This window comes from Anopheles maculipalpis, chromosome 3RL (assembly GCF_943734695.1).
Source record: "Anopheles maculipalpis chromosome 3RL, idAnoMacuDA_375_x, whole genome shotgun sequence".
NCBI classification, from domain to species: domain Eukaryota; kingdom Metazoa; phylum Arthropoda; class Insecta; order Diptera; family Culicidae; genus Anopheles; species Anopheles maculipalpis.
Window position 1 is genome coordinate 72,946,496 of NC_064872.1, and position 16,261 is coordinate 72,962,756.

A 16,261-nucleotide genomic window follows, 5' to 3' on the forward strand; every position below is an offset into this window, starting at 1 on the left:
CTGACTTCTTCTTGTGTAGAGTCCTAAGCCGTAATGACATGTAAACATTCATTCAAATGTGTGGCGTCCGGAAGCCAAACTAGCGGAGAGGGGGTGTATCAGCAAGAAAAACGGTAAAGCAAAACTTTAATCCATAAAAATCTAATAAAGAGGTTACTTTCAACTTCAATCCATTGGAATGTATGCTCTTGAGCAATTCTAGACAATAAACCAAGATTTCTCAACCTAGACAAGACTGTTAACGCTAACAATAATTAACATCTTCTAGCAAATTGGCAGACCCATTGCTGCTGCCGTGCTGAAGGAACAACCAAGAGTCTATATCATGATGGACTGTTTTTGGAAATTTCAAGTTGTATTGATGCCAAACAAAACCAAGAGGACCGTCGGTTGGGTAGGAGAGAAATAGTGTGATGGTGTTGATTAAAATTCATAATCCAATAGAGTTCTAATCCCAGCCTTTCATCAACACACCTATTTTGCCTGCAGGGTTTTTGAGGATGGCAAACTACCACCGCACGCTATTCCCAGTTGGACGTGTTTGGATCCACACAATATTCTAATGCTTGGAATTGATGTCTGTGATCATCTGTTAGCATGGCAGATTCAGTGGACACTAAATGAAGGAATTACAGTACTGGACAAAACAAGTGCAACCAATCAATCGCAATCATGAAACCATACATTGAAGGTGCATAATAATTCAATTGTGAGAAAGATGTTTTTAGGTTGATAGAAACAGAATTTTTGTTGTTTATTATAACAAAAGCTTCATTACATAAACATAACAATGCTTGAAAAAATAAATAATTATAAAAAATCAACGTTTTCCTCCTAGACAAAACAAATGCTACTTCGCGTGTTGTTTGCCAAATTGAAATGGACTTTCAATATTTCGTTGCAAATCCTTGGTTTTCAATTACAGCCTTCTATCTGCGAGGCACAGACACGATTAGGTGATCAATGAAGTTTTGTCGAATTGCTGCTCACGCCTTTTTTGTTTGTGCAAACAACTGATCCTTGCGTCGAACACCTTCACGATCAATTAGCTAATTCACAGGTTCTCTATAGGGTTTAGATCCAGAGATTGGGGCGGGCAGTTCATCACCATATGATTTCATTATCTAATTAATCTTTCCGGTTGCACTGATAGCCTGAACCGTCAACTACAGTAGGTGTGTCGTTTTCGATTTCGAAAAATTGAAATTTGCTGATCCTTTTTATGATTGTTCTATTTCAGTTGCACTTGTTTTGTCCAATACTGTACATACAACAAAAAACTTCACCATTCTGTCTGTTTAAACTTCAAGAAACCATTTGCAGGACATCCCCATCCTGTGAGAGGCAGAAACGGTGATTATCGGTGTCGATAATTATTGTCCCAGTTAACCTCGGACTACTTGCTCATTCACTTCGGCGCTTTGGCTCTACATTTCCTCGACTCCATCCATGGACTAGACCACCTCCCATTGGGGTGGGTTGAATTATGCGCCAAGTTTATAAAACAACGACCGGATCATTGGATCAACCAATCGACCGAGGTGAAGCAGCGCCCGGGTATGGGTTAGGTTTGCAAGGCCGACTTTCAACTTTCGTATGGCTTCGTGACCAACCGTCCACCGTACAACGAAAAAAAGGTACCACTGGAACACGTACAACAACGGCCAGTACGGGGAGTACGTCCACAGCTCAAAGCCCTACCAACGTTGTTCCGTTCGGACAAGAACAAGAAGAGCAAAAAGATATTCTAAGCTAACGCCAACCGTTTGAAGAAGGTCACCATCAAGGGGAGTTCTATTGGAACTTGGGCTAACAAAATTTCCATACACACACCGGGACGATGGGCCTCTATTTTCAATGTCAATCGAAGTAGAACGAAAGATGCCGGTATAATGGCACCCGCCACATTGAGCGCGTCACAACGTGTCGAGGAAAATTGGGCAAACTGGTGTAGTGGTCATACATTTAATAAGTTTATGATACATTTGCCGTACAGTAGCACTTTTGGGGCGATTTGTAACAACTTGAACATCGACACTGAAAAATACTAAAATGTTAACTTCCATTTTTATGCCTCCAGACGCCAAGGTGGAGACAATAATGGAGAGAAAACGTTGTGTCGTTTGCTGACCCAGAACGAATCTTGAGGGTTTGTCTTAAATATAAGAGGTTACAATCAAGCAATGACGGGAAGATCTGGTGATGAGGTGACAGCGAGGCCAAGAAGTCTTACTAAATCTATATGATTTCAGACATTGCAAGTTGTGAACGATCTTTGCTAGAAAGCAAAAACGAAAAACCAAACTTCCGACTGTAGCGGCATTTTCCCTTCAGGACAGCAGCAGCCATTCCTCCTCCTTTTTCATCGTCCCCAACCACAATGAAAAGAAAAACAGCTTTTCGCACGCAAAACACACACAAACGCAGCCCTAAAATATGCCATCTACCAAGAAATGAAGTGTGGAGATTTTCGCATGCGCTAGGGTTGGAACCTTCCGGTAAAACAACTACCCCCACACCCATCCAGCTCGGGAAGGTGGTTGGGCTATTAGTGATGGAAAGGATGACTTTGGATTTTTATTTCGACTGAAATTAGATCCGTTTGAAGGAATTGGAAAGCCAATGCACACACTCACACATACAGGAGTTCCCATATTTGTTCCGGGTTGCGATGGGGATTCCATCATCATCATCATCATCATCATGTTCGTGAATGAAACCAGATCCAAGGATGCTGAGCAGGACGAGATTTACTCCCGGCAAATATATCTACCAAAAAAAAGGGATAATTTCTCTCTCTCCCTCTCCGATGCTACTAAATTAGTATGAGTGCGGCTGCGTGTGCCTGTCTGGTTGGATGTAGTAGTGCTTACTATCATTAGTAAGATCTGTGTCGGAAAGATGCTCCGAGAAATGTTTCGCTCTCCGTAGGGCAAAAGAATGACAGTTCCGCCCTTTTGCTAGTTTTTTTTTATTTAATTTTTGAACTAATGAACTAATTTCTTATTTTATATTATAGAAGTAGTAAATTTATATTGTATAAACATTTTTTAGAAAAAAGTATTGAATTACCAGTAGGCCTTGAGTTGAGATGAGCTGCACACACTCCTGCAGTACAATTGGTAAATAGGTTGCTTCGGCTGTTCTGCTTCTTTTCACTCTTCACAGGACTTCCGTTAAAGGTTTTACACACATTTAATGAATCACCGAACCACCCTCCCCCGTTTACACATCACACAGTGTGACCCACCCAATCTGCTTCACTTTCTTGCACCTTTATCATCCTTCTTCTTCTGAGGATAAGGGGAACACGAATAAACACGAGTGCACACAAACACACACTCACACGCAGGCTCCTTCTTCTGGAGCGTTTTTGAAGATATTTTTAAATACCTTTTCACCTCGTTTTAAACACAAGAACTTCAACCAACTCCTACCACCCCCGTTAACACACACGTCACAGCACACACCACACACCCCTAGAACGAGGCCTACAGGGACACACACGTACACAATTCTTCCGTAGTAGATCGTATGCGCACACACCCTTCCGAATTACCGGGGACAAACGACACATTCACGGTTGCACCATATATCACCAAGCCTCGTTTCGAATGCGTTTTATTTCCTTCTCTTCACCAACAACCGCACGGTATGCACTTGAGCGTATGCACTTATCAGCACGTCCCCGGAAGTTCACGAGGGGAATCGGAATGGTGCGTCTGGAAGTAGAAAAGGAAGAGAGAGAAAAAAAAGATGAATACACCCGGGGTTGATGAACACAGAACTTTACACACAATCTAAGCTGCTAAAATTGCCACCTCCTAAAGGGTGCACCCTAGCGCTTTCCTACACCGAATTACGGCTCAAGATCGCTCAAGAGTCCTGTGCTCCCAGTGAGGTAAACAGCGCAAGTAAATGTGTGTATTCTGTACGCGTTCGCTTTCCGATCTGGCTCGCTTTTTTTGACAAGAGCAAGCAGGCTGCGCTCTCTCGCACACACTCTCGCACTCTCCATGGTAAACGATGCTCTCGCTCAACGCGTCTTCTGTCTGTACAAAGGTTAGCATAATATTCCTCTTAACGCGGCCGTTGTCCCGGCGCGGCGAAATATCGTGTAAACAAAAGCCGCACGCATACACACTTAGCCCAAACACACACACACACGCTTATATATTCTTGTTTTCCTTCCTCTTGCGCTCAGCATAAAAGCGCAAACATACACTGAGCGATGCGGGAGGATGCGGACAAGCGGTACTTGCGCAAAAATGCCTCCCCAACCCTTTCTTTGCACCCGGTTTGTACCCAGTCCCGCACGCCCAGTTCCGGCAGCACGAAGATGGAATTATGTTTTATATCCTGGAGAGGGAACACCGTCGCACTAGAGGCTGTCTGTGGTTTATGCTGGAACGCGTTTATCAGCGAATCAAGTGAAACGTTTTGTGACCCCCCACAAATCGAGGATTTTCTTTACAATTGAGCCTAGAACGGGGCAGCTTCAGGGCGTAGGTAAAACGGCAAACTTGTTCTCAATGCCTACCAAGCTGTGCATAGGGCGAATGCACGCATTTATGCTTGGTAATATCAACTACAAACGTACGGCAACACACATACACACACACACACAAATGCACGACCGAGCAAATGCTAAGGCGGGTTTAAAATGTTCTTCACATTCGGTTCGATTTTAGCAGCTTCTCCAAGTGCTATTTATACACAGAAACCAATAGTTTTATCAATTGTCCGTATCTTTCAACAATGAAGCAAACGAAACAACGCACCATTCAACAAGCTTGCTGCTAACGATGCGTTCTCTAGCACTGACCAATGCAGCAACATCTATTGTTGTACTTGATTGTAGATGCTTGTTGATTCATAAAATTACAAAAGAAATCTTCCTTTTACCTCTTTTCATTCACTTTGTAAACTTTACACGCGAAACAACTCGACCGACTTCCATCCTACTCTGCACAACACTTTCAACTGCAGCCCAAAGTCGCGAAACAATACCGAAACGTCCGTTCTGCTGCTCTTGCCAAGTAACAAAATGTCGTAGTGACAGCTCGCAAACGTCTTACGTCAATTAACCGTCCGATGCAAGCACTTATAAAACGAGCTTGGCTTGGAGACATTTGTATGGGGCACGGTTTAAAAGTTGAAAAATGTATTCTAATTTATTTGATCATCGAGATCACACGCTCATATTAGTAATATTTTTTGCTCTCTTACAATTCTTCTTGGCTTAACGTTTATCCTGCTAAGTGCAGGCTATCGATTGCCTTAATTGACTTGCTGACATTACTTAGTTCGATATGCAGGCCTCGTTACAGGGCAACAGTTCGGATAGAATTTGAACCCCTGTGTTGCCATTACTTAGTTAAATTATATGAACAATTTAGTAAATCAAACAGTACTACTAAAAGAACTGGAAACCAGCTTCATCACAAGATGATAACAAATATCAACATGTTCAAGAGAGATAGGAGACAAATATTTAAAAATATAAGCATTTCGCAGCTCCGCTATCCTTCTCTAAAAATTAGGCAATGCGGCGTTGAATTTGTTAAAATTTAAGTATTTTTCTTCTTCAATTTTGACTCTGCTACATCGGTAGATCCGGATTTTTTTTGGTCTCAGAAAATCGAACAACTTCTGGTTTTTTAATTTTTATTACTAATCTCCTTACTTAGATATTCAGTGCTTGTCACTGAAACAAGGTAAGATTTAAAGTTGAAAAAGGTGCTTTTCTGTAGGTGCTTCTGCACAAACTTGAAAGCCGCTAGAGGGTAAACTCTTGTAATAACCTCATGTGGGGTTATCACATTTCTTAGGATTTTTTATAACATCTTCTTCTTGACTTAACGACCTACTAGGTAATGCCGACCGGGCTCTTGACTTGCCGATACTACGTAGTTGGATAGTCAGTCCTAACAACCGTGGAACGATCCGGATGGAATTTTGAACCCTGGTTGGGCCGTGTCAATGTCGCCGCTGGAAATTTGGCGTCAATGTCGCCGCTACCATCGGTCTTGCTTCTATAACAGGCAAAATATGACAAAGAAAAAATATTTTTTCTTTAACGTCTTTATTGTACAAGTATGCGGAACGTAATGGATTTATTATTGTATGTATACTTACCTTTTTGACAAATCAGTGAGTTTCAAGAGTTCTTTCAAAACATGGATTTTTCATAATTGATACGTAATTTACGGCGATCGCTTTAAAACCTAAACAACTCATTCATGTTTTTTTTTTTAATATTTTCGATCCTAACTTTATCCCAAGTCGTAGAATTCAACGAAGAAAATAAAGAGCACATAGTAGATCTGCTCCTGGAGTCCTTTGAGCCAAGCAAATCAATGTTGACTTCTGAAAGGATTCTTTTTTCGTTCTATGGATTGATTCTGAAGCACACCATCAGCGTCATTGCTCAAACGACTTGACGGGCTTGGTCATCCAATGCAATTCGCAACCTCCTGGTGAGGCTCTGTTACTTTTATGAGGTCACTCATACAGGTCATTGAAGCTCGTCATCCCAGCGTTTACACCTTTGCCTTCACCACATAAGAGGTAAAAAAATCATCCTGAACTTCATCTTTATCTCTTTTGACCAAACATTTTCGTTGGGAGTAGTTAACCCGGAGAGGAAGAGAGCCCACAATTGAAATATTCAGTACAATCATAGCCAAGACCGGGTTTTCGTGGCGAAGAAGGTGCATGCTGCGGTATAGCCGTCTGAATTGTCAGTAGCCTTGTATGAAGCGTTATTTATCAACAGGGCCGCAGTTTTCTATCTCTTGCTTTGGAAGGAAGGACCTTAAGATAGCCCTTTGATATCTATTCCTTTCTGGGGTGTAAAGACGACCCCCCCGGGGGGAAATTCCCTAGTCATGTGTATTCCATTAAATTACATGGATATTGATGTTAAAAAGATCTCCCAATTTCCCAACTCCTTGATATCCCCTTGCCCATTTCCAAAGACAGGCGATCGCATCCCTTTTTGTGCAATCCCTCTAAGTGGCAGCAAAAGGCTTTGATAATTCTCCATTTACTTAGACAGGTCTTCAAAGGCGTGTCTTGGAGAGCTATGAAATGAAGATGAACATTAGAGCTAGTACTCTGCTCTCTTCCATAGGTTCTGTACCACTGTACGCCAGTATGCAGATCTTGTCCGATCATGATCTTTACTCTCTTTAGACCCCTTTAAATTACACTATCTCTAGACAAGAATAGACACTTAATACAGATGAGCTTAAATGCCCGTAAAGACTGTACCTTACGTACAACGGACATCTTTAGCAGTAATTCAAATTATCAATGCCACAAGCCCATGCTTTGCGACATAATCCCATTAAGAATGCTAATTTTTAAAACACAAAACAACTATGCTAACAAAGAACTAACAACGATTACCAAAACTAAGATGAAAAGAAGTAAAAATCAATGCTGGAAACATGCTGATATTCAAAACTGTGTTTTACCATGTATGTAATAAATATTCGTCTTGCCTAATTTGTAATCACATCAAATGCACAGAGTTCTCTACAAACATGCGTGGTTTAAGGAAACCTTTATGGTCATGGGGTTTTGTTTTTTTGTTTTTTTGCGACTGAAAACCAGCGTTCGCACATCCTCTATTAAACTAAAACTACCCATCTAGAACGAATATAAATCTGACGTTTTCTAGCCTTTTCACAACAATCTGAACGTGATTTTCATCTTTGATATGACGGTTTCAACGTAAGGAACTAAGATACCACTTCTAAAATTGAGACGTGACTTTACTATACTGTGTTTTCTTCATCAAATATACATACCCTGGAGTTTGCGGCACTCCAGGCAGCCCATAAATGTAAAATACGTACTCTTCCTCTATCGTTCTCTCTTTCCAAAAAGTGTTTCATGTAAAATTTTAACAAAATATAGGCACAACAAATGCTTGTCCCTATTCGATTCTGGATAAAACTCCAGGATACCTTACACATATCAAGTTAAATCGTTTCAAAAGTAAGGAAGCAATATCATCATCTAGACTTCATTCCTAAGCTCATTTTTCCTTATCATAATTTGATGCTTAACTGTCTTAACTGTTGTTTTGTTTCTATGGACAGTCGTCTGTATAAGTTTAAAGTTTCCGCTGATTGGAAAAGATTTCTTGCGTTCTGGCAGGATAACCGTCACTAGTACGGATGCCTCTAACGGTGATGGGCACGGTTTTGGTATTTCCGGTTGATTTCTTCTCGCAAGGACATCCAATTTTTATCAGTCCACATCTCCAGAACGCGCTCGGTGGGGTTGCATATAAAGTTGACGAGGAGGGGGAATTACGTTCCCAGATAGTATAGGAGGAAAGGAGAAAGCCTGAAATATTTCTCCCAACAATGACCTCCTTCGTATTTGGCAACGATACGATTGCGTGTACTTAGAGTGTACGTGTTCTTGCTAGGGTTGTGTGTCGGGCCGCTTTCATAGAAAGCGTTACTTGGAGAGACAAAATAGTAAGTTTTACTATTTGATTGTTGTCGTAGCAAGATTCACAGAATCTATCACCGTATAAAGAGAAGGATTTTGATTCCAAAATAGAAAAAAAAGTCTCTTAATTCTCTCTCGCTCTCGCTCTTTCACACTCTCACTCTTCGGGGGGATTTTCACTGATTCACGTTTGAGGCCATCCGTTGTTTTGTAATATTCAACCCTACCCACCATCTTTCCTCCCTCACAGATGATATATCAAAAGGGATACTAGGCATTAATGTAGTATTGGTAGTCCTTATAAAGGAAAGGGTCCTTTTTTAAAATAAATGGTGCCATTTGTTTCACGAGCCATTAAATAAACTTCTCTTAGGCACGATACATATCTCATAGGATCGATTTCACGACGCACTTCAGCCATACTTCTCGGGTGTGGCTTATTATGGTGGCTCGGTGTGCATAATGTGTAAGGACGGGTCAGTTCATGTTTAGAGGTATGAAAAAATAAGCTCGTCGTTTAACAATTGCACTATGCATATGCATCGGCCACCAGGCACACCAAACAACGATCGGTCCGACGGACAGCGCAGGGCGGCAATGTTGCTATCGACCGCTTCCGTCGCCTATCATCACCACACCGAGAGACACGAACACAACACAACCATCTGTTTTCTATCTAGCTTCATGTAGAATCGAGATGCGGTTTGCACACTTTGAACACTTTCGCTTCGACGAGTACTTTATCGGGGCAGCATAATCGGCAAGGAGGATGCTGAGGATGAGCTGCATCATTCACGCCGCAGTAGGCAGCGCTTGAAGAAAAGTTCTTTGCATATTTGGCAATTTGTTTACCTTCGTGCCCTTTTGATTTAAAGCTCCCACACCCAAAGCTCCCCCCTTTTTTCTCGCAGCATAAGTAGGCTGCCCATACGCCATTTTGGTGGTTAGAGAATGTCCAAACACTTCGGGGGTGGGTTCGTGGTTCCGTGGAAAACCCAACATTACCGAATCTTACGCCTTGTACACAACACACACTCACACACAACAGAAGCACTATTTTCACACGACTTTCCCCATCCTTATTCGTGGTGAGCAACCGACCAAGGGGATGCTTTCAGATGCGCACGATCGTTTATTTTTTTTATTTTGGACACTTTTATTCCATAGATGCGCCGTCGTTACACACTCACACAATTTTTCTTTTCCTTTTCCGCGACGGTCACATAAGCACACCATACCGTCTGCCGATCGGCGCGCGCAAAAGGTCCATTTTGTTTGGGTGGTTACGGGAGTTGTAACGTTAGATTTATTTTTGTTTTAAACTTTATTGAAGAATACATTTATACTGCGCGTGTAGAGGATGTACTAGTTATTTGCTGATTGACCGTGGTTCCCCTTCCTCCCCTTCCCTTCACCGCTCAGGACAGAGTAATTGGGTGGGTTTTAGTAACATAAAAGTTCATACTTTTCCTAAACCGTTCACAGCAAACCGGGGAAGGGGGGTTGGGGGTCTCTGTTGCATTGTTTTGCTGGGGCTTCTCGATCACGATCATCGCTCGCTTATTTTGAAAACTTCGAATAAGCTGTGTGTGCCGGGGATGGTTGTTTATGATATCAATTTTATCATGTGTGCTTATATTGAGTAAACTTCCTAATTGTTTGAGATTGTTTCCGGCAAACTATCCTTGTACGCTCTTTCGTTTCTCTCTCCCCCTCTCTAGATTGTAGCGAAGTAATTATGTTTTAGTTGATTTGTTCTACTTATTTCACTGCGTGTGTGGTGTATCGGTATGTATGTGTATGAATGTTGTGCTTTCGTTTCTTTTCGCCCTGGTGCCTCTCTCGCGCATTTACTTCATAAATAATTTATTTGCATCGTAAAGGATACTGGATTAACAGAAAGTTCGAAATGATGTTCACGCACACGCACACGCTCTTATAGAACATATAAAAACACACACTCACGGGCGCACATACTCGATCTCTTCTGCTGCTACTTTCCTCTGTGTGTCTATATTGCACCGCCTACTTAGTGTATCCTACCAATAGTTACAGATGATCTCGTTGAGTTTTTCACACACACACACACAATCAGCGAAATGTTCTTTAGTAACAATCAGACGAAAGAATGATCATTTGTTTTTTTTTTGTGATCGAGCGTACATACTTTTATATGCTTATTATTATACTGCTATACGTTTACTCTAACAGCTCGCATCCCTTACTATTTCACCAGTTTTGTTTCGATTTCATCTTGCTTATTTCTCGGGGTGCGATATATTGTGGGGCTTTTCTTGCCTGTTTGTTGTTGTCACGAGGAAACAAAGTTCATTTTCATTTCATTCATGCTATAATGCTCTTGTACCCACACGTAACACACACGCACACACTGACAAGTAACGCATAATAGTAAATCGATTTGTTCAATTGATAAGAGAAAAGAAAAGTCCTTCTGGATGAAGTAGCCACTGCTACCAGACGCGTCTGTTGGGTTTCTATATGTAAAATAACTTTCCAATCGACTACCGGCTTAGCACTCGCCGTTGTTTTGTTTTGTTGCGTGTGTGTTGTTGTTGATGTTGCTGATCTCATCATGTAAAATCGTAATCCATATTACAATAGTATTATTTTAGTCTCTTCTTTTTTTGTTTTCTTCATGCCTTACACTCGATGTTCCACAGCAGTTTGTTAAACGTGCACAAATAGCTTCCCTCTTTCCGCAATCTATTCTACAAAATCCTTTAAAAAATAAAGCTTATTCCTCATTTTCGTACCAAAACTGCTTTCCCCATCCTGTTCTTATTATGCCTCTGAGATCTGAGCCTTACAGCAGCATTTCTTTTTTTTCATCGCAGCCAAATGCAACCAAAATCAGCTAGAGCCGTATGTAACATGTATGCATCACACACTATGAGAATCACTTTACAAAAAAACACACCGACCACCGACCAATTTTACGCCAACCACTTTTTTTTTTAAACACAGAAACATTTTTTCTTCACGCAACTAAAAAAGAATTATGAAAAAAAACTGCACTCGACCGCGCACGTACACACACGGTACTCCAATTGCCCGGAATAATTCGCACTCGCGCACAAAATCGCCAACCTTTAAACACCCAAAAAAAATGCACCAAACGCGCACGTACGTCGATGAATATGCCATTTTTTATACGCGGCGAGGCTACCACATCTCCTGGAGGTAGGCTCCCACGCCGCCGATATCCTTTCTCCGGGGCCGGCGGTTAGAAAGACACGCACTTATAGCGTGTGTGTCTTCTCTGCACCGCCGTCATCTCCATCGGTGGGACGGGATATCCGCTGGATAGGACACCGAAACGTATCGATAGATCAGTGCCCCGTGTGTGTGTGTCTAGCTGGTCCGCTGGTGGTGTTGCTGCTGGGTTGTGCGATGAATTAGAGTTGCTGTAATGACAGGCGATGCACAGAACCGACTCTCGCGAACGACGGTTTGAACCGATTGAGACCCAATACGTATCGATCGGATCGCGTTCCCCCGGTTCTGCACGAAGTAGACATTCGATCGAACAGAAAGGGTGCTGATGTCCACACAATATTGCACACGGATGAGTGAAGAAGCAAGCGTTCAACGGTTATAGATGATTCTTTTTTAGCACCGGCTTTTTGTTTGTGGATGGTAAAACCGGTTGGTGCAGTAACGGATTTTCGATTCGATTCCTCCTTCCTAATACTAAAGCCAATCGGATGGGGAATACTGGTGATACGGTGAAGCTGCTCACAATCCGTACGATCCGGCAAGTGTGCGTCCATCCATTGCATTATGCAAACAGAGAAAACAATAAGCGTTAGAATATTGTGCATATAATATGTAATGATATAAAAAGTATGTCTTAAAGGACCACTATGTCAGGTCAATTACTTATATTTGAAAAAACTTTAATTCCCAACAATAGAGTCCAGAAATGACAAAAAATAAATTACATTCCTCTTTACATGAAATACTCCTCGAGGAAGTTGACTCGCACTTCACTTCAAACATGCAGTCACAGTAATGGAAGAAATATAGTAAATGACCTACTAGTTGTTGCCTTACCTTACATTGCTAAAATGGTCACACGATTAATTGCTAATTTCGAAAGATTTTAACCGAAAGAGCACCTTTAACCGTTTGTTCTGAGTGGTAGCCCCCCACTTCTCAACCATATTCTCATATTCTTCCATAGCTGTACCATTTACGTAGGACTTCAATCACCAAACAGAGCACGACGATGTCCAATTTCTTCGCTAGAAGACGTTGAATCTTCAGAAATAATTCCTATTTTCTAACAATAAATATAGTACTCTACATTCGCTTGTATCTAACAGACTTTAATTTAAAAAAATATAAGCAACTGATATGGTGGTTTTATACCTTAACTGAACCAGAGACAATCCCTAAAATAGGATTTTCAATCATTTTCCAACTAAAAAACGATAGAAAACTAGATCCGATTGTCCACAACTCGCCTATCATTAACTTCAACAAAAAAGGGAAGTGTCAGTCTGCCCTCACATCACTACTTTGTTCTCACTTTCAACTTACCTTCGAATCATCGCCTATCACGATTATTATACCCACGGCCACCTCCTCCGATACCACCACCTCCACCGCCACCGCGATGCTGGTTCCGATCACTGCGATGATTAGAACGATCCCGGTCACCGCCCCGCTGCTGTCCTCGGTCGGACGAGTTTCCGACACCGCCATCGCCGCGATCATTCTTACGGTGCATGTGATGGTGATGCATCGGTGGAATCATTGGCGGAGGCACGTGGTACCCATGGGAGGGTAGAACCGGTGGCGGTCCCTTCATCGTCGGTATGCCGCCAACCAACCCGCCGACCGCGCTGCTCAAACCTCCACCACCACCCTGACTTCCCCCATTGCCACCAGCGCCACCCGCTCCACCACCTCCCCCACCACTACCAGCACTGCCGGTGCTCATGCTGTTGATCGGTTTCCACATAAACTCCTCCATCGACTGTTCGTACGCTCGCTTGTCGTACATTGCAGCGGCAGCCGCCGCAGCAGCAGCCGCATGACTCCGCGGTGGTGGCATCCCACCGGCACCAGTTACACTGCCGGGTATGGAACCGGGTGGCATCGGATATTCCGGTATCGGCAAACCCTCGTAGTATCGGGGCGGTGGTGGCAAACTGTCGTACGGCATCGGCATGCCCGGGAAACCCGGCGGTGGTGCGTACGGCATCGGTGGCAGCTGATTCTGCATGTTGCGCATATAGTCGGCAACGTACGCCTCGGCTGCAGCCGTCGAACTGTACCCATCCGCCCAACGATGGTGGTGGGCCGCATGATGCATCGCTCCGAGGGAAGCAGAACGCGAAAGTCCACCACCCCCACCACCACGATCTCCTCCTCCATCGCCACCATTTCCACCGCCCATACCCATCCGTGGACCGCCCATTCCATGTCCACCGTGTCGACTTCCTCCACCTCCACCCATACCTCCACTTCCTCCTCCACCGTGCCGATCCTTCCTGTATGGGGCAAACATCGAGCTAGTAGCGTGCGAACGACTCCCACCGACACCATCCCGTCCACCCTTCGGGCCCGGGTACATACGTCTTCCACCGCGCCGTATCGGTCCTATGCCACCACCTCCACCATTTCCTCCACTACTGCGGCTTCTTAGCGAGGATGAGGTGGGCCGTCCAAAGTTCGGTGGCCGACTGCGGAACGATTTCGAGGCCGCCTTTTCCTTCATCAGCTTGGATGCTTCCTTCGATTTCTTCAGTATCGGCGTCATGTCGATGCTCGTGTCCTCCGTAAACAGTCGGCACAGCTCTTCCGCAACCTTCGGCTCGATCTCCTGCCCATCCCGGCCAATCTTGACCGGTTTATCATCATTCCAGGCATTGTACAGATGCGAGGTGCTCGTGAACGGTAGCTCCTTCTTGCAAACCCAATCTATCTTGATCACCCCACCGAGCGCTTTGGCCGACATGCCCGGTGGCAGCACCCAGTCGACGGCCGGTAGATCACGCCTCGCTTCCGCACCCATCCGTGCGAAACCCGCAAACTTGCCACTTTCCTTCACCGAAAACAGCATTATTACATTGCGGCTTTCCCGGAACGCTTGGTTCAAGTTCGCTTCGTTCGGTGGCAACGTTGACCACACGCCCTTCCCTTTGGACAGTGCCACATTCTCGTGGTTGTTCGATTTGATCAGAAAGAAGCGTGCCTCGCGAAACAGATAGTTAATTTTCGTCACGTAGTCGTACGATTTGACCGTGTTTTTCGTACCAGATGCATTGCCGGTGGCAGCTTTCGTGCGGGTGCGCTTTGCTTCCGGTGCACCGGAAGCCGGGCTGCGGCTACGGGACTTGCGATCGTCCTTCTTGCTGCCACCGTCACTGCTGCTACTGCTACTGCTACTACTGCTGCTACTGCTGGTACTCGTGTCATTCTCATTATTGGTACTATTATTGACCGCATCGTCCTGATCTTCGGGACCATTGCTGGCGGCAGAATCCTTCTCTTCTTTCTTCTTACCAGTCACCTTTTTACCATCTTGCACCGCACCGGCTGCCTTCTTTTTCTTCTTCTCAACAGCCGCTGTCTTTTCCGCCGTGACTTCTTTTACAGAGGCTGCAGTCGTTTTGGCCTTCTTCTTCACTGGCTGTTTGGCGGTTGTGGTGGTGGTGGTGGCTTTCTTAGCAACAACCTTCTTCTTAGCTGCCGCTGTCTTGCCGGTTGTGTTTTTAGTTTTCTTCACACGCTTATTATTACGCCGCTCTTCCTGGTCGTCGTCATCGTCTTCATCCTCTTCATCATCGTCCTCCTCTTCCTCTTCCTCCTCATCCTCTTCCATCGGATCGTCCTCTTGCTCCTCGTCGTCATCATCATCATCATCATTGTCAACTTCGTCTTCTTCGTCTTCCTCGTCTTCAACATTCGTTTGAGTCGTCGTCACTTTCTTCACCTTTTTCTTTACCCCTTGCTTATCCTTGGCGGATCCATTTTCCTGCTGGGTGATTTTACTGTCCACCTTTTTCTTTTTACTGCCCACACCTTTGTCCTCGTTGTCCTCCTCCTCTAAATCAGTGCCGGAGTCTGATTCGGCCGAGCTGACCGAACTGATGCTTGGATGCGATGCATCGCCACCCTCATCTGCGTCGGGTTCGTTCGCATCATCACCGTCCCCATCGCCGGAAGCTTCCGAACGGGTGTCGTACGAATTTTCCAGCGCTTCCGCAATGTCCCGTTCCGTTTCATCTAGCCCGAGATTTACTGCGTCCAGATCGGCCATCTTGACTGTTTCGGTGTGTACAGCAACGCTAGCAGGCAGGGAAGCAAGCTACTGCTTTCTCTCGCTCTCGCTTACACTAACGGTTCCTGGCAGAGATCGAATCACACGCACACTACTTTACGTCGTCGCGTCGGTGTACGAGAAAGATGAAAGAAATGAAAATATTAAATATTTCTAGCGTAAAAGCTTGTTTCCACTACAGTTTTCACAACAAAACACACGACACTTTAATGCACATGAAACTGGAACTGCAGGTTTTAAAAAAATACAAAGCAAAAAAAAATGGCAGGGAAACAACAGCGCGAAGCGCTCCTTTTCGGGGAGGGGGGGGGGGAGCAGTTGTCCCACCCGACTAAACTTTTACTCTAAAACCCGGTCCAAAGTGTGTACTAGAATGTTAAGGACCAGTTGCTACTTTACTACACCGCCACTATTGCTCTCAATTGTCTACGAAATGGGGTTGCTAGGTTCCTGTTTTCACCCTTGTTTCCGAAGCAA

The 16,261-nt window shown here is 44.0% G+C and overlaps 2 protein-coding genes across 2 annotated transcripts in view; both read right to left on the reverse strand.

The window, feature by feature from the left end:
- LOC126561524 (basic proline-rich protein-like) overlaps positions 1–16,261 on the reverse strand; it is a 360,034-nt gene that overhangs the window by 133,140 nt on the left and 210,633 nt on the right. The gene's annotated exons all lie outside the window — the stretch shown is intronic.
- Positions 12,141–15,809, reverse strand: LOC126561575 (YTH domain-containing protein 1). Its single transcript, XM_050217807.1, has 2 exons — positions 13,036–15,809; positions 12,141–12,224 (listed from the first exon to the last, which is right to left on the reverse strand). The coding sequence occupies exon 1, from the start codon at positions 15,761–15,763 to the stop codon at positions 13,043–13,045; it is 2,721 nt and encodes a 906-aa protein (XP_050073764.1). The 5' UTR covers positions 15,764–15,809; the 3' UTR covers positions 12,141–12,224; positions 13,036–13,042.